General features: G+C 33.1%; 1 protein-coding gene across 4 annotated transcripts in view; it reads left to right on the forward strand.

Annotated features, from left to right (window-relative positions):
- The window catches only part of Nrx-1 (Neurexin 1), a 196,038-nt gene that overhangs the window by 112,466 nt on the left and 57,722 nt on the right, over nucleotides 1-25,850 (forward strand). For all 4 annotated transcript variants that reach the window (XM_076126468.1, XM_076126469.1, XM_076126472.1 and 1 more), the window contains exon 5: nucleotides 5,716-5,857. In XM_076126468.1, coding sequence (XP_075982583.1) covers nucleotides 5,716-5,857 — 142 coding nt within the window. The remainder of the gene's footprint in view (nucleotides 1-5,715; nucleotides 5,858-25,850) is intronic.

The raw sequence follows: 25,850 nt of genomic DNA on the forward strand, positions 1-25,850 counted from the left end.
TATTATGTTCATATTGAAGGTGTGGGCAGAGGTGTATCTATAAAATATACCAATATGTTGCTGTTCTTATTATCATCGCAATGAAAATCTAAGAAGAACACTGTAAAGAGGTTTGTTGCTTAAATCGAGAATCGAACCTGAAACTTTGTTTAAGCCATGCGCGATACCAACACATGCAAAAACACACGCACACATAATTATTTATAAGGACTAAGGACCTTCAAAATATATCACTGTAATCGTAAAGACATCATAAGATCACTTCCAAAATGATTTAAACACAAAATTACCAAATGAATATTTCAAAATATTACCTTCTAGTATCATTAACGTTAAGTGTTCGCTATTAAAGTGACGGTGCCGTTATGGAAAACGGCTCGTATCATGGGAGTAAGAGGGTCCTAATCGATATTTATCTCATTTGTCAAATACGACCTCTATATCGACACCGTGCCCTGCTTTCTTGGCTATTAGTGGGATATTCTGCTCGGTTCAGCAGTTTCGCTGATAAGTTGAGTACAGATGTTAATATGTAGAAAATTCTTTCTAAGAGTTAGTAATCCGACGATGCAGAAAGAGGTGTATTGTATTTAAGGATTGCCAGCATAGCGCACCTCTACTTTTTACTATTTATAAGGTTAGCCTCATGGAGTAAAGGCTAAGCTTGTGACAAGTTACCAAACTTGGAAGTACTAATAAAATAAATGTTACAAAATATGAGAAATCCAATAACAATTTGGATATATCGAGAATCGCACCTGAGACATAAATCTCACTTTAGAGACCATCAGCAATCGCATGCACGATTGCTCCAATCATATTCTTCGATCATAGATATTTTATACATTAACGACTATCCCTATTGACGTATCGTCAACTAGGGATATTGACTTTAATTATAAGTTTCAAAGTTACAAATTAAGCTATAAACGCCATTTGATTTTATAAAGAAACTAAAGAAAGGCTGTCAGCAGAACAAATCGTGCCATTAAAAATAAAACAAAAGCATAAGTTTCCAGTGAACTTTTCTAAATACCCTTTAAAAGTCATTCACCTATCGACCTCCTGAATAAATCATAACACATTCACGTTTTCAAGAAAAAATATTTCAACGTCAATCCAAATTACACCTAATGGCATCGCATTAAAGTTGAAAATTCTTTTTCGCTCTACATCATTTAGACACGTCGACTGCCAAATAGAATTAGACTTTAGTGAAGATAAAATACTGTTGATTTTTCATTGAAGATTTTGTATGACACAGATGTGTTATTGTTCTAACGTTACATTGTTTGTTTAGTGATATTATATAAGTCGTAATAAATAATTAAATAGAAGAAATGAAGGAATCTTGTTATGTGAATGTTCTAACTTTTATTTCTTTGACAGTTTTTATTTGAACTAAGTTTTTACTCATCTATTGTATATCCTTGCTTAACTTACTGAGCTGTTAGCGATTGGTAACTACTGTACCGTGATTTGCTATCACTAACGATTATAGATAATTGGCTCGCTATTGACTTCATATAAAAACATGATCAGCGTCCCTAGCGGGTACCGTGAGAACTAATTTTTAGAAACATTTTAGTAAGAACATTTCGATACTCGATAGTACTGTCTCAAAATCGCGCTACTGGCAATAAACGACCCAGTGTCCCTACTTAAAAATAAGTAAAAATTCTGCTTTACATGTACAATATACCTGCATGGTATATAAATAGCACTGTATCAAAGTACCGGTGTATTACGTTGACTACTTAAAGTGTAAAAACACGAAAGTATTCGGTTTTCTCAGCAATTAAAATTCAGGAGTTTCCTCACCGTTCGTGTTTAGTAAAGTGGTCGAAAAAACTTCTCTTCCGACACGTAAGGCTTTTTATACATACATTATTTTATTCTAATTGCTTGTGTTTAGAATGTGTTAAAGTTTTGTGTATTTTAAGGCGCTATTTTATGTTACGAAATATTTCATGCTATGGTGAAATGTTAGTCCTGGTTTTTATCGATTGCCTTAGCCGTTAAGCCTTGTCAAAGATTTTCGGCAGTAAGATGACTACTAACTGTACGATTAATATAGAAATGTCTCGTTAACAGCAAAGGATAAACACATATTTGTTAAATTATTTCCAGATTTTTGATATTTCACTATAAAATAATCAGTATTTAGTCCTAAAATAGTCACAATTTATAGAAAAACTAACTCCAATCACCAATCAAACGACAGCAGTAAAAGTAACCACATAATTTGCTGAGATAATTACAGCGATCAAATATGCTACACCTCTGACTAGCAGATTACGTTGTAATCAGATTACGATCCAGTCTGAGTCGACAGCCTAGACGCCTACCTAATACACCTAGGTACTGGGACCGTCGTTAGTGGGCGGCTAGGAAAAACGCGGAGTTAGTCGCGCTTATGGGTTATGCGAACGGTAAACGTGGACGTGCGCGTTTAAGTTTTTGAATGTATGTATTTCGCGAAGGATAAATAGATGATTGAACAGTTACTTATAGGGTTACGTTTTTTAGACAATAAATTAAAATAATAAAATTGCTTTCTATGAAAAACGCAAGCTAAGGTCTAAAAAAATTGTACGTTTTAATGAACTTAAACGCGAACACGCTCGTTTAATTTTGAAATCAGTTTACTTGAAAAGTGATAACTTCTATGCTATTAAATGCTATTTACAACGTCCGTGGCAATGTGCTTGAAGTGGTCATCTAAAGGTTGTTCGTTGGGTTCCCATATCGAACAAACATATTATTTGTGATCCACTAGTAGTATTATAGTACTATACTAGTAGTATTGTAGCATTGCTTGTATTTTTTGAGATTCCCTCGGCACAAACCCTTGACGTAGGTGCGGCCTTAAAATTACAATTTCTGTTGGTTGGTTGGTGTTAGTGGCAATGTTGCTAATAATATTATTATCGTTATTTATAATAATCACATCTAAAAGGACACCTTTTTCTTCAAAGTTATACCAATAATAATTTTTCAAATCACGTTTATACAAATTCAAACAAAATACCAAAATCATATTTTATTATACCTAACTTATTCCTAAACCTTATTATACACATTTTTTATCTAAATAATCTTTGTAAGGAAGAATCCCTCCGGTTAGCAACGGCCTATTATAATAGCCAATATCTTCTTATAAAGTCGAGTTAATATCAGCGAGCGATCACAAAAGCCTTATCGAGTATTACCTTATTTTATTATAACCATTATTCGAAATTTCTGTCGAAACTAATAATAGTAATTTGCAAGTTTTTGATATTTATACAAGATTTTTGAGAATAATAGGGTAGTTATAACAAGTTATTAGTTATTAAATAAATTGTGTTAGAGATAAAATCGTTGAGAAATATTTGAAAGGAAAATTGGAAGTCTTTGAAGTTAAGATAATGTTATAATATTGTTAACATGTTAAAGATTCCTTCTTTAATGGGTCATTGACCCGTTTACATCTATTAGACGTTTATGTGTATCTATGTAATTACTTATACTTATTAATATTATACCCTATGAGCTTCACAAACGTTTAATGTTCCATACCCTTTTCACCCATAAAGCTGAAAACTGAAAAATAACTTATGTTTGATCACGGTTTTTTACTATCGCCATGACATACAATATCATGTCTGTTACACCCGACTGTGTAGGCAAAAAAAGTATGATGCAAATAACAGGTGGTGAGCCTATAGCCATAAACTGGGTACGTAGTCAACCCCCGGACTTCTATTAAGAAAAAACTAACATAAATAAGAAAAATACCAACAGTACTTTGTCCGACTCAGGAATCGAACCTGAGGTCTCATGATGAGCAGTCTATACTCTCGACCTCGCTACAAACGTAACCTGTACCACAAAGTAAATCTGTTATCCTTTTATATATGTACTTTAAGATAGTCAAATAATCTCCAAACCGCTGACTTCAAAGCCCACGTTACTTGCGGCCCTCTTAATCTTCAGTCCCGGTTAGACGCAAACTTTAATCTGATAATGGCAGACACCAGCACTAACCGGTTTTCTGCGGTTTTGCCAACACAGTTTTGTAGTTGTAATCTGGTTTAGTTTATTGTTCCACTGAAGAGTAGTAAATATAGGGCTAGTAGTTTTGATAGTATTGTTTGAAAGTGTGACGATCTGAAATTCAGTTCTTAAATCGATTAATACAAATCGACAAGCAAAATGAGTATAATGGAATGTTTTTATAGAATTAACCAAGAAAACAAGGAATTATTGTATGTACGACTAACTTGTGCTTTCGACTCCGTCTACGTGAAAACATATCCAGGGTAAAAAAATTACTTTTGTGTCTACAAAATTTCCTCACGATTCGTTTAGTAGCTTTTGCTCGATAGAGTAAAAAATAAATATACATGCATCTAACTTGATACCTTTTTACCTTCATAATTGCAGTACAAACGCGCGTTTTCTAAACAATATTATTGGTAGTATGCCTCTTACAAGTTTAAAAAAAGTATATCTTCCTACTCTGTTAACGTGAAGCACTCTTTAAATTATAATATCTTAAGCCTCCTTAATTGCTGTGTTCATGGGCAATATGCTGAACCTACGGTGGAAATTTATCGTAAACAGTAAAGCGTAATATCGAGAGCTTACCACAATTTCGCTTCCGTGGAGTAAGCAATCTTTGATGCGGTGTTGTTATAGATTGAATAACGTAGAGTTTGATTAAAATTACTACTTGTATGTGTTACTAGACGAAAAAAGATGATCGAATAGCCTAATGGCGAATACTATAAGAAAGTATAGTTTTCGAAACGAAATATATTATTATATAATAATATATATTTTTTTAATTTGAATTTGAATTTGAATATATGCTACTAAAATTTTGAGTAGGTATCGCTACTTTAGGCTTACTTATAGGCTTTTCCAAATAAGTATCGGAAAATGTATTTAATCAGAGAAAGTTTATGGTATAACATCTATCAACATTTAAAATGTTTTTAAGTGGTATTTTATCATTTGAAATTCTTTCCTATGAGTGATATTAATTTATGAGAAAAATGGCTTAACTGTAATTCTTAATCCGTTTTGTATAGTTCAACTTGTACTCAAATGGATCAACAACTATATTAAAAAAGCATTTCAGTATTAGCAATTAATGTTCTTGTAAGATCAGTTTTTATATTAAACTACATGTATTAATGAAATGCTCGCGGTATAGTAATTGTTGTTTGGTTAGGACCACAACTGCGGAAGGACGCAATGTTTAGGACCGGATTGTAAATTATTAGAATGGTTCACGAATTGTTAGTTTGTATGCCTGAGTATAAATATGTACAGTTGTATTTTGAAAGTTATGTTTGTGAACGTAAATATTATACAAAGCTATAAAAAATACAGAGATGCAGTTTAGTTCGGAATAGAATGATATTAAACACATTCGAATATGTAACAGAATATTCATGTTAAAAAACTTCGATGCGCAATTCGACCTTCTTTTACTAAAATGATTTTCGGAAATGGATACACGTATCTGCTATATTTTAAATGTGCGGTATTCTTAATTTAACCAGGTTGTATTTAGTCTGAGCTAAGTCTACTTAAGGCTATTAGCCTCCTCGAAAATCCATCTTGTATAAGACCGTGCCTTTCTATAAAATTTGCAATATTACAGCTTTAAGCAGAATATGATCATCAAACGTAGCTCTATATCAGTCTTTCTCTTTGTTCCAGTCATCTCGCAACAGCAACGCGAGTGGAGACGCGTGTGAGCGCCGGGACCCGTGCCAGCATGGCGGCGTCTGTATCAGCACTGATGATGGACCCATCTGCGAGTGTAGAGACGGAGACTATGAAGGAGCCTTCTGTGAGAGAGGTAAGTTGCTCATTAATTTTACGGTTAGTAGTCAAACCCAGGGTCAAAATTTTATCAAGCCGAAAGCATTTGACATTTCTTAACGACTGTATATGACTGAACACGCCGGGACCGGCGTTTTCTTACTTGCCTTACAAAGTATGGAGACGCTGGTCTCAAATGTAACAGACCGGTTACTATCTATAAAATTTTCACGCTAGTTCCTTAACCCAAAGATAGTTTAACAAACAGAGAGCGCCTCTAGCTACGAGAACCTTAAAATAGAATTATAGGTTAGACTAAAATATAATTCTTAATCATTCTCCACGCGAAAGAAAACCTTCTTAAATTTTGGAGAACGGAACATTGATTTTATTACCATATAGTAAATTTCTCCTCAATTACTATCCGTTTTCAACTAGCTATACAAACATTATGTTCCAATTAACCTGCCATAGCTGTAAAGGCTGACCTGAAAGCAACAAAGTATTTAAACTTCCGTGACTTTGTACCAATTAGGAGCAAAGTAGTGATCCAGGCCACAATCAACCCCAGTTGAACCTAATGTAGCATTAGTTGAGCTCTTACACTAAGAACATGAGGACACGCGAGCGTGCAGTACGTTTAAGATGGTTTTGGTTTTAGCAGAGAGTTAAGTAGTTTTGAGTGTGTCTGAACTGTGGTCTTCTTGTTTTGTTGTTAAAAAGATGCTGTAAAGATATTTATCAGCCGGTAAAACTGGTGCGACTGGCAAATAATAAAGTCAGATGAAATGCTCGTTGTGCATTTTCTTTCGGAATGTTTTCGTAAGGTCGTGAGTTTTGTAAAGTGAAAGGTATATGACAATGTTATAATGCTTGTCTTTTATCATAATAAGACCAAAATAAAAGTCCAAATGTGGGAGTATTTAATACCTCTCTTTATTACGATTCACAAAAATCTTTGAGTATTATAATCAGGATCAATATCTGACCTAAACGATATTATATGATTTTGTATTTGTTTTTGTCCTGTGGTAATCGAAGTTATTGCAATTATAAAAATTAGCGATTTTCTATGCACCATTAGAAATGAGAAATCAGTGTTAAATAGGGCCAATTATCTTTAGAACTCAATGAATATACGAATAGAATATCTAGATTTAGTACTCGACTAACAAGACATGTTTCAGTATGTCAATTCGTAGTAAGCTTTTAGTCCTGTTTCCAATCGGTTCTACCTTTAAAAACTAAGAATAAATGAATGCTGGAAACTTAATACCAGAATTGCTCCGGTCCATGTAGAACACTGGTGAGACTGGAAGACGATTTCAAAAAAATTTAAAGAAAGGCTAGGCTAATGATTGTCATATCATTTTTTTTTCTTTAGGGTATACTAACACTAATTTAAGTTTTTTCATCCTAAATCTTTATAGTCAGAAATACTGCATCTCTATTTTATGGCTCTCGAAATAACAAGTAAAATATGTATTTCATTCCATTCCTGTTTAAATCTGTTCAGTTGTGCAGGTATTAGAATAGCTGTACCATCAAATATCGATATCAATAGCCGTTTGAATTGAAGACCCGATAAACTGTTGCTAGAACAATGCTTACATTTTATGGGTCTGCAAATATTGGTGGTTTTGTGAGGCAACTGAAATCTTTTAGAACAAAAGATTGTATAAGTATGAAGTCCAAATAAAAAATTATAATATACGTGCTGTTGCCATGGAGTATAGAAAGGTAGTGTACAATATGATAGTGCCATTTGCACATTGCAAGTTAAATGTCTAAATTCTTGGGTTTATATTGAAACACGTTTTTATAGTATGTGAGGATAGATAGTGTGGTAACGAAAACGGAATACGAAATATTCTATTTTTGTTCTGAAGAAAAATTATTGCCATTTAGACTGAGAAACAGAACTCTTAAAAGAATAGCTGTTTTAAGTAACACTGATAACTGTTATTAATAAAGAAAGCACACTTGCTTTTATTCATCGACATTTATTCTAAAACTCTGTTAGGACTTCTTTTCATTTAAGGTAACTAAAACCCAAAATCCATCATATTGTTATTCAAATCCCAGAATCACTTTCAAATTCTTACCTTTTGGAACTACACAGAAACTTTCACACTTAAAAAACCGTATACACCTTTACCTTTCGTCGGCATAATGAGAGGAGTTCACATAATATGCCAAAGGGCAGCTGCCGTACAACTTTTTGTTCCGACACGTGTTACCAACTACTTCGTAGTGGCAACTAAAGTTGGCAGGGCTGTCGAACTGAAACAAGCTATTCATTATACGAGTAAGTTAACTGTGACTGGATTATTAGGGTGGCTTTTTGATTAGGTTTGCGTGGGCTTTTGTTACGTTTTGGTTGTTGATTTTTCTTTATATTTTTTATTCTTTAAGCTCAATTTCGGATAGTTGTTACTATTTAAACTATAACAGGAGGGATTGTGGTTTCGATTTTCATGACGTATTAGTCTGCTTAACGCTTTTTAAAATTCATATTCTAGTTCGGAATTGTCGTAACGATGTTTAAAATCTAGAAATCTTTGTTAATTTTAATCTTTAATACTTACAAAGTCGCTGCTTTAAAATAACAGCCGTCTATCTCAGGTGCTCTACTTTTTAATTAATAAAACTCTATTCCGGGCATGTGCCACATTTATTAAACTATTAATAGCCCGCAAATAAATTCGCTAAAAGTATGTCAGCTTAAAATGCCTTAATATAAATCGCCTTGCACATATTAGACCCCGAATTTTGATCATATATCACACTCTTAAACATTTTCTCTTTAAACAGAACAGCCGGAAAGTAGAGTGTATTTATAACCGCAATTAACAAAACAAGATCGCCAGCCCTAAGTCCGGATATGACGTCGTGAGCTATGGTTGCCTCCAAGTGGCGAGAGTTTATTATTTATTTATTTACAAGTAAGTAGACCTGGGTTGGTTCATATTATTTTTTATTTACTTAAATACTCTTAATACGTTTTGTATTAATTTTACACGAATAAAGGCCAGTTTTGAAATAAGTGTTTATTAATATTTTTTTACACGAGTAAGGACCAGTTTTTGAATAATAATTGTCATATAACCTATAATGAGCTGAATAATGACAGTAAATATAAATATATAAAAACAACAGTCATAATAAAATTAGCAATTTGGTATGATATTAGTGATGTAAACTTTTAACTACATTGAACATCGTAGCAAAAATGTATTGCGTAGATTTTGATTTGATAAGTAAACGCACTGACAGTTGCACGACATGGCGACCTAAACCACTGCACCAGGAAGACAGTCAGCTACATAAAAGCTAACTATGGCGTCTATGGTATATAAACTACTATGCCGCGCATTCTTAGTACATTAATAATAAAACGAGTATAAACAGTTATAAAGGCTTCAGTTAAATAAACTAATGTTTAGCAGAATTACAGCTTTATTGTGTTATTGTAATGCGTGACCTCGTTAACGTATGTGCAATTGTGCATTTAAAGTTATACACTTTTGTATTATTACTTCTGTATGAGGGCTATTTCTAGGATTTTTAAGTAGTAAAATAGGGTTAGACTTTTTTGATAAGCTTTAAAGTTTTGTAAGCAGACGCGTACGTGATAAATTTAGAGAAAATATAACCCGTTACTGTCATATCTACTCATCGATAGGCCTTTCCCTCGGTGCGCTACGGTTCTTCGCTTGTTTCAACAATTGCAGCCCTACACATTTAACGATCACATTTCTGAACTACTGGGAATAGGTGTAGGTCCCACAATAAGAAAAGGATTAATACTTGAGTCTATTTCGCCAGCTAAGCTCGTGTTGGGGACTTTGTATATCTTTAAATACTTTTTAAGGATATACGAGTACAAATTACCAATAGTCTGTATAATGAATGTAAATGAATTAAAAATAAATACATACATACGCATTATCACGCATTTTTCCTATAGGGGTAAGCAGAGACCAAAGAACGCAACTTGGTAAGATTCTTACAATTAATAACTGTCTTAAAATCGCATTACTATCCACAATAAACACTTAATTTCCATAACAAAAAAAAAGGATTTTTTGAGAGTCTCTCAATGATCACCCTCATAATCATAATTAATTACCGAGAATGATTTGCGACAACCCTAGCGGCACGGAAATGGCGTCGCGAGCTAGCTAAGTGTTTCTCGTTTATTATTTATTCGCTGACAGGGCTGCACTGTGAGAATTAACTTTTAATTGCTATGTATTATTTTGTTGGGTCTATTTATTGTTGGTTTTAAGAGTTCGGTACCTAAAAGGTAAAAACGGAACCTTATTACTAAGCCTCCACTGTCTGATTGTCCGTGTGTCACCAGGCTGTACCTTATAAATCGGAAACTAGAAAACTGACATTTTACAAATAATGTAAATTTTCACAAATGTGTGTTTCCGATGTCGCTATAACAATACTACTCAAAATGAAACTAACTAAAAAATATTAAGGGGGTCCTATACAATAAACATGCTTTTTTGTATTTTTGGTCTATATTAATTTTATGTCATAGATAATGGTTCGGAAACCTTCGTGCGCGAGTCCAACTCGCATTGGCCAGGTTTCTTTTTTATTTGGCAAGGGTTGTATTAAAGCAATTGATTGTCTGCGTGGCGCAGTGGTTAAGTACAATTTTAAGAGTGGGGGTGGTCTTTTAAAAATAATTCATTAAAAAAAAAGTCTTGCTTGCAGCGGAGTATTTATATTATCTTTATTACCGTTGCAATGGTTACCTTGCCTGCCATCAAACATTTAACTATTCATATCCAAGGATATTGATCTATGCGTTTCTATTATCTATAACTTTTAATAACTTACCCAAGGACAACTATAAAGGTATAGGCCAATGTGACTATACATTGCATGATAATATTGAATGAAATAATAATTATTGTGCCGTGTATCAAAACTATTATTTTCAGTGTTTGTTTTTAATACTACTGTTATTGCAAAAGCGGACAAAGGTGTATGTTGCATGTTAAAATTGCTTTATAGTAACTATCATTTGGGTATAATATTTGCAAACAAACATAACATATACGATCTAATTAAACTCAAAAAAAGGAATAACTCAAAGGTGACTGACATAGTGATTTATCAACGTACAACCCAAACCACTGGACGGATCGGGCTGAAATTTGGCATACAAGTACATGTTATGACGTAGGCAGCCGCTAAGAAAGAATTTTGACTAATACCCCCAAGGGGATAAAATAGGGGATGAACGTTTTTGAGAAGAATATTCTTAAAATATATTTCTGCGAAATCAATAAAACATTAGATTGGAATTAAGTAATAAACAATAGAGAGCTTAAAACAATAATTACTTGTAGTATATATTTTTGCATAAAAAATAATATAATAATACTGCCAGCAAATTACAGTGAGTTACCAAAGTTAGTAACATTATGTAAAACAAGGCAATGTGGCTGTAACAATTTGATAAATTCCTCTTTATTAACTGCCCTGGATTATTCGAAAAGTTTCACAATTTTTTCTCTTAAATATCGCACTTTGAGGTTTACTTTAGGTACTCGATATTAAACTCGAAGGTAAATCACAAAAGTGAGAATAATAGGAGTGTATTTGAAGATTACTTTGCAATGGTTACTAACATGTTCGAAATTGACAAAAAAATAAACTCATTCCGAACCTACTCGTATATCACAAAACTAAATACCTTTTAGATTTTTTGCCAACGTGAAATATTTCATTTTATTAAGTTTCTAAATTGATACTGCAAGATAATTCATATTTCTTCTTTTTCTTTTTCGAAACGGAAAGGAATGATGATATCAATTTCTTTTCTAAAAATAACTTTTAATTATATCAATTTTGTTCTAAACGCTCCAATTATTAAACTAAAAACTAAATTGACATGAAAACAACACTCCCTAAAAAAGAAGATTTCAAAGCAATTAAATTTACGTATATTCCAATTTGATCCAATTGTTTCAACGCGTGACATCTATTATTTAAAATAAATTGCTTTGGAAAATAACAAATTGAGTGGCGTTTTTAAAAACACAACCTTTTATATTTCCATCGCTAAAAGTCAATACAATTACGAAGTCAATTGCGTTAAAATTGAAAATATTTCGGAAACTATTTCAACTGAATTTAATTTGAAGTTCGATATTTTTTGCGACACCTATATGTCTGATATCCAAAAAAACTGTAGCAGATGAGATTTTCTGACATAAAAACGAATCACAGTGAACGTGATAGAGAAATTCCGAACGGAATGAGTGTTGGTGAATTTTCAGACGAAAAATCCCAATACCGTTTTAATTTGCCCCGCTGTTACACAGGGATTAAATATACATATATGTTTTTAATTAAGATTTTTTATTGAAAATCTTTATGTAGATAAAGCCGAAGTTAATACTAAGTAAATTTTTCAACGAATCAACTACCATTGTTCGTTAAAGACAGACCAGTACGTGTATCACGTATCTCAGTTGACAACTATTGTACGTCAAATTGGTGGCCACTATACAGCTACAACTACAACATTGCTGTTTTTAAGTACGTGTTAATCCCTGTAATCTAAAGGCGAAAATGTACAGCACAGCGGCTTTCAAGCAATTGGCAACTGAGATACATAATAGCCCTCCTGGTGCCATTGCATTATCTGAAAAACGTACAGCCACATAGTAAAAAGTCAATATCGCCTTACAGCTCGTTTGTGAAAGTTTAAATAGATACTCCATTGTATTTTCAATCATACATACATACATAAAATTACCTCTTTCTATGTGGGGAAGTAGAGGCCAAAAATCGCCACTAGGTACGATCCTTCCGAAGTTCCCTTACTTCATTCACATCCATTCCCTGTCATACAGGACCGCCGGTTGATGATGATGATGATGATGTCGTCCTGGGCAATTTCGGCTACGGCGGCTAGTTTTGTTGAAACCAGCCTGTTACTAATAGTACGTAGACGAGAGAACACCACCATTTTCAATCATCCTAAATTTAAAACTAACGCCGTATGCTTTGAAAAGTCAACATGAAAAACAAACTGCTCATACTACAGGATTGGTAAAACGTGTTAGGCAAAGAAATAATAATATTACAGTTGATTTTACTTTCAAATGCAACGTTCAATACTAAAGTACATTTCATTCAAAGCATAAATAAACACGTAGAAGGTTTTTTACGAGAACACTTTTTTACGACGAATAAGGGTAACGTATTAAATATGGACGGTTTAAAGTATTCGTCATATTACATATGGAAGTTCGTTCTTAGAAATATGTATTTTGAAATGTGGCATTTCAAAGGGAATATAATATGTAACATAAAACCGATAGCTTATAATAAAACAAACCTAATATAATAGTAACCAAGCATATTATTATATTTGCATGAATATATAAATTTTATTACTAGATTGGCGTACTGTTTCATGTTAAAGCACGGCTTTACTCACCTTTCAGAGCGGAACTTATATCTTGGACAACACCAGTGCAAAGACAACAAACAACAAAAGCAGCTAACAGCATTATTTTACCATTTTTACTGTTACTCACAAAACTATATCGTGTAATCAGTCACCAAACACGTCGATAACACGAGTTCAAAAGAAAATTACTTCGTAATCGAGTATCGAGAACACGTGGTAGTGGTCCCAAACATCTGCAAAGTTAAATCGCTTAGCTACGATAGCATTAGTTTCCTAAACTTGAAGTATGGTCGGGATTCGATGGAATTTTTCGGGATAACACCGTTACTCTTAAAACTTTGTTTTATGTGGTAAAACTGCCAAAGATTTGGGAGATTTTCAAGTAATTATGGCATAATTAAAAACTGATATAGTCGACTTAGATTGGGGCGTGATAAGAGGGCAATAAAATTGTTTTTAATGGTTGAGAGTTACTTAGTTACTTGGCTATTATAGTCGATGTAGGTTTTCCTTTAAAGTAATATCGTTCTTAGCGTAAGAGCTCAGACTGTAACCGTGCAGTGTGCTGAAAGCCTAATCAGTGCAAAACGATGCAATTTTTGAAACATTTTATGATGTTCTTGACAAAATTTTGGTAGCATATACACATACATCACATAGTACATATACATCATAAATAACATATTTTGCACTCCAAAATCAAATGTAAAAAACTATTGTTCTTATTTCGTTAAACTAACAGTATTAGACAAATAAAATCGCTTGCAAACACACAAATCACTACAAAAAAATGTCCTTCAGAAGAAAAACCTCGGAAAACAGAAAGATGAATCATAACAGACATCGTAAAAACACTTAGAGCGCTACTTAAGGGTTCCGTATCGAGTGAACCGAGAGTAAATCAAAAGAGTAATTTGTTAAGTGCGGGGTTCGAAACCCTTGGCGATATTTTGACGTCGCGTTTCGTATTTGATGGAATGAGTCAATGTTGTATAGTTTTGGGATAAAGTGCTATATGAATCAATATGAATAACGATGCGTCACTATGTGTATTTTTTTCTTTCTATATCTTTTTTTTATTGTAAATATTTGATTGAAATAAATGCTTAGTAAGTCAATAAAATAAAAATATGAATAAACAATGGGGAAATATTATTTCGCTTTGTAATTAATTGTACATGTAAGCTTGTTTTGGTTTAGTTACGAAAAAATGTGAATACAAAAATTTATTTCAGACAAAAGCCAAAGAGTAAGTCTCACAAATCTATTTTGGCTGGTTTTTAAAACTAAATGGAGTTCATATGTGGTTTTGTTAAAAAAATAACACTGGTCAAGAGAATACATTGTCCCGATATTTAAGAGTTTTCTAAGAAACGAGCGTTTTAAATTACAAATTATACATTGTTCTTTTGAAATACGCCAGAGGCGCTGAATAAATATCGTCTCAAAAATCTGTTACTATCGTAACTTGAATCTATAATTGTTTTGAAATCGCTCCTAAAATAATGTTATTTTTTCAACAAACGCGTAGGTTAATAGCCTGTATGAACGTGGGTCGTAATTTTTATCTTCCAAATAATATTATACATTCAAAACTTGACATTTGAATTCATTTAAAACAACCTCTGGCTATGTTTTTTAATATATTATTTTAATATTTTACTTTGTTTTTATAGACTCTTTTTAATATATACTATATAGTCATTAAAAATTATAAATGGTGTGAGAAAACTATATTACCCACACAAGGTTAAGTTAAAAAGGGCATACATTTTTACGAAGTCTTTATTCTATACTTTTTCAAGAAATTCTCCTCACCTTTTTATTATTTTCTTTTATTAACAAAGTTAGTACTTCGCGTTAAATTTTCATGTCTGTACTTTTTGTTACTGTTTTTGTTGAATTAGTATTTTTACTAAAATGTAGTTAGAGAAATTCAGTAAGACACTTTTTCTTGCTAAATACGACAAATTCAAAGGTTTTGAATTACAATTCTAACTAGATCAAAATATATTACTTTCATAACTTATTTTAAAAGTCGTTTGAATTGTACTTTCAATTTTAACGAAAGATCATTGTAACAATCGTAAGTCAAATTGCAACCAATACCTGTATGGCTTAAGAAGTAACTTGCGCTGAAACGTCAAGAAAACCAAGGTAAAAATGCATAATTGTATTAATTCTCTCTATATACTAGCTAGGTACTGAAAGTAATTTTCATTCGCATATCAAAAGATAAACTCTATTTAACAATTCCCTTTTTTCACCACAACGCATTTTGTAACAAAAAGTTTTAAAATCAGGTCTATAATTTATTCACAGCTAGTCGGCTACATAGATCGGGTTATCGCGTTTCACGGCCGATTTCACAGTTCAAACCCGAGCCTTTTAGTCCGCTTTACGAAAAAGTCTCTTTGCTAAAGTTACGAGTTTATTTCTCGGATGAAATAAAACGGTTGATTTTCTATTGTTGAGATGGATTTTATTGGATAATGTATTTGTAATTTCATTTTTCCTGTGTTTTTCTGTAGTTTTTTAAGCAAAATGTCAGCTCGTTTTTTTTTGTGAAAATAGATGTATTCTAATTTATAAGTGAGTATAAAACAGTGTACTTATTTATTTATCGGAAATATAAATATAGAAATTGTAATGGTCTGTGGCAAGCCAGATTATGAATCACAATTTTTACAAATATATTTTTTGTTTTGAATTAGGGCCCCGGAATTAGAAAAAAAAGGTGTTTAACTCGTTTCTTGAGGTGCTAAGGCTGACAGACTGACTCTTCTAGAGGGCATGCTAAGTCCTTAACCCACACTTAAACAGCGTGGTGAAGTCAGCTTAATTTTTCTCTCGTTTGGGAGGAGACCATTTGTATCACCTAAGAATCGGACCAATTCATACTAAATCACGACATTATTAAGAATTAAATTCACTATGGTATCCAGGGAATAAACACCAAGGCACTCTTGCCATTTCGAAATTCTAACATTATTTACACAACTTGAAAAGCTACTTCAAATTTTCAATAACCAGTTCAACGAAGGCTATTGTGGTCCTTCTTAGTATTACCTCAGGGGATTTCTGAACTGAACTTACTACATAAAGGTACAGCCTTAGAATTGTGAAACTTTAAATTTAATATATTTGTATAGAAATTTATGGTGTGGTTTGTTAGGCTTTTGGTTTGGAGGGTTAATCTTATATGACCTTTTATGGCTTAATAAGTAATGTTTAGAAACGGTAGTGGAAACGACTTTTAGTTGTCATATCGTATAGAGCATTAAAATAAAAGATTAAATATAAATACATGCAATTACGGATATTTTCCTCGATGGTGGGTTTAGACAAAATAACGTCCAATTGCTCTACAATCTCATTACTGGCACTCTTTATTGGTAAATGGTGTATTTTATACACCTCTGCATACACTTTCGGGTGTGATATTATGTATGTATGTATGTATGTATTGGCACTGATACTGCTTACATACGTCATCCCGCTATCTTTTTAAGTTCTATATAAGATAATGCATGTTCTCAAACATACTGGTTTGGAGCACTTATATACTTCTTAATATTTCACGTAATGTGAACTACATTATTCTTAGATTCCAAATCACAAATTTAAACTTCATATAACTTCCGTAGACTTTCTTCTAGATTAAACTCTTCCACCTTAAAATATTACCAACACCAATTTCAAACATCCTTACGTAATCCGTTAAAACTATTAATAGCAAAAAACTTTTATAAATTCAAGCACAGAAATGAAAACTGAAGTATTAAAGTCTTAAATAACTAGCACTATCGTAGAACTAACTCAGATCTAGATGGGTAAGCTTTGCGCTAATGAAAAATCCATCTGAGATTTTTACTCTTAGCGGATTCCCGAGTGAAAGACGCCGGACCGATTCCTATTCGTTATCTTGGTTCAGATAACTATCCTTCTTATCTACTACAGTTTATATCCCGGGAATATCTTGATAAGTTGGTAGCTTGCATTCTGGGACTGCAGTGGAATGGATTTTTAAAATGGTGTTTAATTTTAGTTGGTGTAGTGTTCTGACTTTCTTTTCTTGAGGGTGTTTACGTAAATGTAGTACGTGGGTTTAAGAAGACTTTTAATGCAATTTAAAAGTGCTAATTAAGTGATAAATCTATTATTGACGGCGCTGATATTTGTAAACGAATAGTTTACAATTATTGAAATTGTAAACGGATAGTTTACAAACATTGTATTTGTAGATCAAAAGTTAACAAATACAGATTGCGGTTTATTTAAATTTTGTTCATAGATCAAAGTTCAGCTATGTAAAACATTTTTATGGCAACACATATTTTTATTTCAATACATTCAATACAAAATGTAAAGCCAACATACAATTTTAAACCAAACACTCCGTTCGCTTTCAAAAAGAACCGGTTATCTAAAAGGCCGACAAATCCACTTAAATTCAGCCAATCAGTGCGCAGTCATGGGCCGATTACACCCGATGTTACCCGACATCTCCCGAACGTACGAGGTCACTCTTGTCCCGAGCGCTTCCGGGGTCCGTCATCGTCCCCATTTCCTGCGACACGCGTCGTTCGCTATTATTCCAGCCGAGGTGCGACGGAAATCGCCGAGCTTGCCCGAAGGCGATCGTTCGGAAATTTGAATTGGGAACTATCTGAGTAGCCGTTGTGTAGGGCTGCCGAGGGAAATAAGAATGCAGTTTATTTGACTGAAGCTACCTCAAATACAAGAATAGACTTGCTAAGAATTTGTAGTAATATGTTGAATTTTATCGAAACATAGAATAGAATAGAATTCTCGTCTATCTCTAAACTCTATAATTTCTATCTCAGTTTTGAAAACGCTGGAATTCTTTTAAACCAATTATTCAATTTATAAGGTGCAACAAGAATATTCATCCCAATTGTTAACTTAAGTTTAGACCTGCTCCTTTCGATTGAAAAGTACATATTTTCAACTTGAACTTTAATATAAACTTATTCATTAATAATTAACGTAATTGATACCAATACCAAACTCTATAAATTTCTAACCCTCAATATTCACTAAAACCAAACTTCGAAACTTACTAACAGCCACATACAAATTCCGCCAACTGCAAAATTCAGTCCATTCATAAGATTTGATGAACCCTACCCCACGTGTGTTAAATTGGCTAGCAAAGGGTGTATGCAGATTTGTGGAAACGCCACGATGAAGTGACGATATTGTGGTACACTGATGAATTTGAATATTAGATCGGTTACCTAACCGTTTGTGGGGCGATAATGCTTCAGTGCGTTGAATTGAGTGGCTGTTTCGCTTTGTGATGGAGTTCGAAGTTTGAAGGTTGATTTCGCAAGGATTATTGCAGCTGGCGTTAACAGCTAAAGTAAATTTATACTTGAGGAACGTTATTAAATGTAATGTTTTATTGTCTAATGTAGTTATCATTTTACTAAAGATTTTTGACGGTACTTTAAGAGGCAGGTCAGTTTTTTCAAATTGCTACATGAAAAAAAAGTCTTCATACTAGTTCTCTAATTTCATGTTTGGTTTATATTCAGTGAAACATTACATCTGAAAAATATTTCATGCAAATTAATCGATAATTTTGAAAACATGTCAAAAATATTTAATACTATTGTAAAACTACATAAAATTGTTATAACAAAGTAGTATAAATATAGTTCAACCTACATAGCACACATTTCCCTTCTAACTGAGCGTGGCAAACCGTATATTTTCAATCGGCAAATTAATTTGAAACGTTGTATGTAACAAAACGAAATAAAATACTAAACTATTGGAAAACTGTCGATCGGGTTTGCCGTTTAAAAAGCTAGTTCAAACAAGATTGGACGTAGTCAACGAGTGTCGATGTTGTGTCATTCGCTATCCAATCAAATGAGTGCTTTGTTTGTTATTTTATAATAAACGTGGTACTACTACTATCTTCTATTCACGTGATAGATTTATGCAAAATGCTTTGCTTTATGCAATAGAATTCTGGGAATGTCTTTTAATGAGAATAAAAAAAACAGACTTTTATTGTCTTCGGAAAGTTTTGCTGTTTAACTCCTGAAAATACTAAGCGCTTAATTACAGAAAACAATTTCTATCATACAACACTAACCTAGAAATCAAGTTCTGGGACAAAATAAATAGCAACTGAACTTACCATTTTAGTTTAGTTAAACTGGGAAGGATTTCATAGATATATCTACATTATTGGCTTTGACTAGCAGTCACCAAAAATACTTTACCTTCGGTAGTCAGCCTGGCCCCATATCCCCAAAGCCCTAACGTAACTAACAACTAGAACATATTGGCAATACAAAGAGCCTATCTAAAAACAATTTAAAAATTCTCTCGTGAACGATATTGGACAATCCAAGCGCGTCACACTCCTAAAATTCAATTTTCAATTAATCGACGCGGCGTGTGGAACGAAAGACTTCGCAATTTTGTGTGCACTACCAAAAAAGCACACTAAATGAAAACTGGAGCTGTAGAACCAGAAAATGAAATTAAAAATGAACTTTCGAAATGGTTTTGATACTTGGTCTCATGCCATATCGCATTATCATTTCGAATTTTGGCTCAATACACGTCATTTGAATTTCACATTTTGTAAAGTTCTCACTTTAGTTTTAAATTCTTGTTACAATATCGGGTAATTTTATTTATACTTTAGTGCTTAATTCTTTTCATAATTATTTTCATGGCTCATCTGTCAGCCAGTATTGACACAAAAAACATCTCCTTACTATAATCACTGAAATAGTTTAAGGGGGAGGCCTATACACAATAGTGAGTAAAAATGGGCTAAATAGATAGATAGAACAATTTATAATAAAGCTAAGCTGATGATAGGAAATGTCACTCCTAAGGTTAAATCATTTACTTTTCAATCACTAACAAAACATAAAATTTGGAAAACGTTACAGTTCAGGAGTAAATAATAGTCCCAACAAAAGAACCGCTAATTTAAATTCAACGCTAACCTAATTTCGTGAACGGTAAATATTTTCTCAAATAGTATTCAGATCGTATCACAATTGTACTAAGCTTACTATACAGAGCATATTTACATTGGTGCCCCAGAGACTTCATTGGTATATTGGTTTAATATCGCCCGTTGGATAATCAACTTTAGTACGTGGTGATAAAAGTGAATTACCCTTACGCAGAACAATTATAGCTGCGGTAATTTGGTATATAATATACACGTATGGTTTTATTGTTCAATAGTATCCTGCATGTGTCCTACTTAATTTTTATACGAGTAGCAGCGTATGTCTTTTGTATTTTTTTTGTATTACGCGTTTTTTTGAAATAATATTGATTGAATCTATTTTCTGAAGATGTGATATGCAATATGATGAGAATGTACTCAGTAGAGTTTATTAATGTTTTTCCTTTTAATGTCTATTAAAAACCCTGTCTCAAAAGACTGATGCCGTCTCAAATTGTGTAGAATAAACAAAGTAACATCAGAATTATCATATTGAAATTGCAAACCTAATACAAAATCCGAGTCAGAACTAATTCCAATTTGTTTTGCAATTGTAAACAGACTTAACATACAAAGCTGCAGCAAAAAAGAAAACATCGAATTTGCTGTGCAATCCATCACGACCTTTATTCCTTTGAACGTAAAGCTGAAATTCGTTCGTACATTAATTCTATTAACCCGATAGAGAGAATAGAGCAATGTTTAAGTTAGGAACATCTTGCATCGAGGGAATAGAGCTGTCGTTTCCTGCAGCTGAACGGAAGTTACGTTTGACCAACTTTATGGACAGGCTTCATGCGACTATGTTTTGTAACTGTCGTGTCGTTGGGGACCTTATGTAACGACACTATTTACTTGGGGTAAGTTCGCAAGACCGAGATCAAGATGGATCTTGACATAGTTCAATTAGTAGACCTTATATAATGCGAGGAAGTGAATGATTATAGGATTTTAGAAGGAAGAAAACTGGACGTGTTTTCGTGCTCTTGTTATTTACTCATATATCTCAATGCGCTCTAAGGTCCAACGTAAAATCGCCCTATGCTTATGAAAGTACCTTGACAAAACGAGTACGTCATCGATAAACACAAACTGCAAATTTTACGAGTGCTCACATATTTTGCATTCAGTATCAGATAAAACTCAATAAAGCTAAATTGGTTTTTGGCGAGCGCCCAACTGCAATGTGCATTTTTGCTCTCATTTAACAACTAACAAACACTCAAGTTCTTCTCATCTTCAACTTTATTTGGTTGTATCTTTTGTGAAGATCGTGATTGTACTAGAAGATTTTACAAGAATTTTAATTTTGGCAAGCAATATTTACGAGGGCTTGGCTAGAGTGGTGGACTCAAGGCCCAATAGGTGCCTTTACACACACGCTCTTTCCGTTGTAGTTTCACGCGCAAAAGAGCGTATGTGTAAAAGCACCTAATCTCTCCTTCAATACAGGAGGATATCGTTGTCTAGAAATGCGACAGTATATTAATATATTTACGACCATGTCATGGTTTATGTACTACGATCTACAACACTAAACCACTCTAAGTGGCCAACGTCTTTATTTTGCGGAGAGTAGTTTAGCAATAGATTACAAGCACTAAAAACAAGTTGGGAGACCATCAATTTCATGTCTAAAATTATGCTTGCTTTTACGATAAAAAAAACTTAGCAGGAAAGTTTCTAGCTTAAATTTGAAACTAATATGAGATCAATTAACCGCAAACTCATGAAAAATATGACCCAATACTTTTATTTTATAAAAGTATCCGTGTTAAGAACAGTGTTCGAATTAACCTGGTTAAAGCTTAAAATAAGGTAACAAATCGATATACAAAGTAAATAATTATGAAAGCATTCATGCAAAACCTGCATTATTTATTTCCGTGTCGTGAGATTACTATTTTGCCGTGTCAACGTTTTTGAGCTCAATTTTGTAGCATGTGAGTGTAATTTATGGCCGTACGTGTGTAAACGATTATAAAGGTTAATTAATATTTTGCAGTTAAGCTATCGATAGCTTTGTGATTGTAAATGTGTTTACAATTTTCATTGGTGTGGTGTCAATACTTATATTAACATGCATTATGTTTCTATAGTCGTAGTATTATTATTTGCAAGGAATAGTTGCATTTACAGATGTAGAATATCTACTAGCAAAGAAATATTTACGAAACAAATCAGTCTAAGATCCACAACAATCAAGAAAACAAAAAATATTTTTAAGTACTCTTAGTGCTTTGTATTATGTCGTCAATCTTTCTTTCGTATAAAACAAACTCTGATGCAAATAATTTTGTATATTTTTTATATTTACTATATATTATCTACTCTCACGAAATTTATAGCATTTGCTCCATTATTTTCATCTTACAAACTTAAACTAACATCAGAATATAACCAATTAATCGTCCTCTCTCCCACTAATATCAAACCCACACGAAGTACTTCAACCGTCAAAGTCAGGATCTTGATCTGTATCACGGGAATAGCCCTGTCATATCACTTAGTTAACCGGAAGTAAAGCCTGTCCAACTTTACTGGCAGATACTGGGCCAGTAGGCTGTGATATTGCATGAGTCTTACTTGTGTCAGTGGAGAATTTAAGATGTAAGGCTTTCTTGAGACGACTATTGTTGGACTGGATATTTTTGACAGCTTTTATTGCTATGTCATTGTTTTAAATTGTTGATACACAATTGTTTGGGACAATTTTATTTATGTTGTTAGTAGAGTCTGGGTGATTTGCTAGTTTCGGTTCTTGAATTGGATATTTGAGACTGTAATTTGAGTGCCGTTTAGTATGAAATTGTTACTGACGTTATAGCATTTTGCAGATACTAATGTTGCAGTTACATACTATGATTCTTATATTTAACTGAAGTCAAAAGACTATTAATTAAATAGACAATTTGAAATGAGTGTAAGAAAGAAAAGGAACCACATATTCAATACAATTGACATAAGATTGCGTTACAAAATAGTTGTTTTCTTAGTTTGTCGGACTACATAAATAATTAAATAAATTTTAGCCATATCATTATGAATAAGCTGCATTCTGACAAACAATTTGTTTACAAAATACATTTTTACTTGAGCGAACAGTTTCCTGGTCAGTCGGTCACGCTGAACATATAATAGTAAAACTTAACGACTGTTACAAAGATAACCAGCAATTCGTGTCATTTTTTTATCAACAAACTTCATTACGAGTGTTTTAGTCTGATTGAGTTAGAATGTTGTCTATTTTTTAAAGCAATTATTAACTTTTTTTACGTCTACATCTACATCTGTAGTGGATTTCATACTGTATTTTATAAAACTATCGATTATCATATTTACAAAAGACGTTTATTGATATTTGATTTGATCAATATAACGCTACACCTTGTCTTGTTAACAAGACGTTTTTCAATTTGGTAGAAAGTAGTATAAAATTCTGTTTTGCATCTTCTTTTAAACTGGGAGGAGAATTAAGTCTCAATATTTTGGTTTGCAAACAGATTTTTTGGTATCTAACAAAACCAACTATAATGCTTCTATCAAATATAAAACAGAGATTTTTGCATGAAACAAGTTTGCACAGAACATTGTTCATGAATAAACATCGTTGTATTCTCTCCGGATCAAATGAAAACCGTATGATTAATTACAGCATTGATCAACATTTCAGTTGTAATTTAATACCAGAGCTCTTTGTTCCATCATTTTCAGGGATTAATAAACAGCCATGCCGCAATGAAAGCAACTGAAAATAACAATGCATTGCATATCATTTTGAAATTGTATGCCACTGTCACTCAGAATGGCACGTGAAAGACAGCCAGCTAAAATTAAACACTAGCAAGAGACTGTCAACATCGTCTGCAAACATTGCATCCCATTACTGAAACTCGAATCTAAAATTGAGCATTCCCATTCAGTAGTAATGGCCTATTCAACGTCGATTGAAAAGAAAAAAAAAAAACAATAGCGCGCTGTAAATACGCCCCTACTACTTTCTCCCCTCTCCCTTCAACAAATCCTTCGAGTTTAATTAACGCAATATTTTTCGAAAGCAATTCAAACACAATCGAACGATATACGAGAAAACGGTAACTCCATTTTATGATTCCTACGGGTATTAGCATGCAGATTGTTACCGCTATTCCGGTTTGCAGCGGTTCGGTGCGGCTGAAACTGGCTCGATCCGGCTCAAACCGGATCTTTGTAATCATATCGCCGTTATATCTATGCGTAAATCTGAAATTGATCGTACTTTTTTATATTATACTTTACGATGATACGTGCGTGTGGGCTATGAAATTTTCTTGTTATAAATGATACTAAAATAGTGTACGCCTGTCGTGTTGGAAAATTACTTTCGTACGGTTAGGTATTGTAGATAATTTATATTTTTATTATGTACCCATTATTTTCATATTAGGCTGAAAGTTATTTGCTAAGGCTTGTGATTTATTTCAGATAGGTATCTATGTGACGTGATTAGTTGTCAAATACAAATGAATGATGACTTAGTATTCATTAATGTCATTTTTTGAACAACTTACACATGGAGCATCCGATTCTAATATAAGACTACATTCGGAACAAATATACGAATAAGATTCTAACAAATATTTTTGCCGGAAACTCGAATCTCTTTGTCCAAATGGGAAACCAACCTGAGCATTAAACATCAGCAACCGTATATTCTCCCGTTAGATTATAGATGTAGTCATTAAAAAAATTAAAACATAGTACTAATTCGAAAAACAGCTTATAGCAATATTTTTTCTGCAAGTACCTGCATAACGTGGCGCAGTGGTTTAGGTCGCCACGCCGATACCACCGCGTCGGGAGGTCGTCGGTTGGATTCCCACACGAGACAATTATTTTTACTATCCACAAATAATTGTTTTGGGTCTAATTCTACTTTGTGTCCGTTGTTTGTATGTTTGTACAAGTCCTCGAGACACAAGAGCAATTCTTCGTGCGGGAGTTAAAAAAAAATTAAACGTTTATGAAAACCTACTCATAATAATATAAATAAGCCGAAACCATGCACATCAAAAAGCCTGCTAATTAGCATACTTAACAACAAGTTCTGGTTGAGAACACATGAATATTTCAAAGAACCTAAAGCTTTCAAAGTTCGCTACATAAGACAGAGGATCTGTTACCAAAACGGGAACTACCTAAGTTTCTAACAACGAGATTGTTACTGTTAAGGTGGGTATATACATGACGAGTGGTTTATTTGTAGACTGTCATTAAAAGATTTGCAATCTGTATTTTTTACAACTTCCACGATAATGTTATAATGTACCGGGTCTTAAACGCGATTGAAATTAAAGGTTAGGTTACCTTTTTTGTTTACCCGACGTTTCGATCGAATTGCATCGACCGTGGTCACGGCCTGACTCCTATAATAAGGCTGATAGGAGGTATCCTAAGCTTTGATTTTCAATCGCTTTTGAGGCCGGGTGCATCATAATATTATGTATACAAGTCGCGAGAGTTTCAAATCGTTGTGGTGTCTCTTCAAACGGGTTCTCTAGCCTATAAAGCTTAGTACTTACTACTTAT

The sequence above is a fragment of the Anticarsia gemmatalis genome, chromosome 19, assembly GCF_050436995.1.
Source record: "Anticarsia gemmatalis isolate Benzon Research Colony breed Stoneville strain chromosome 19, ilAntGemm2 primary, whole genome shotgun sequence".
Lineage (NCBI taxonomy): Eukaryota > Metazoa > Arthropoda > Insecta > Lepidoptera > Erebidae > Anticarsia > Anticarsia gemmatalis.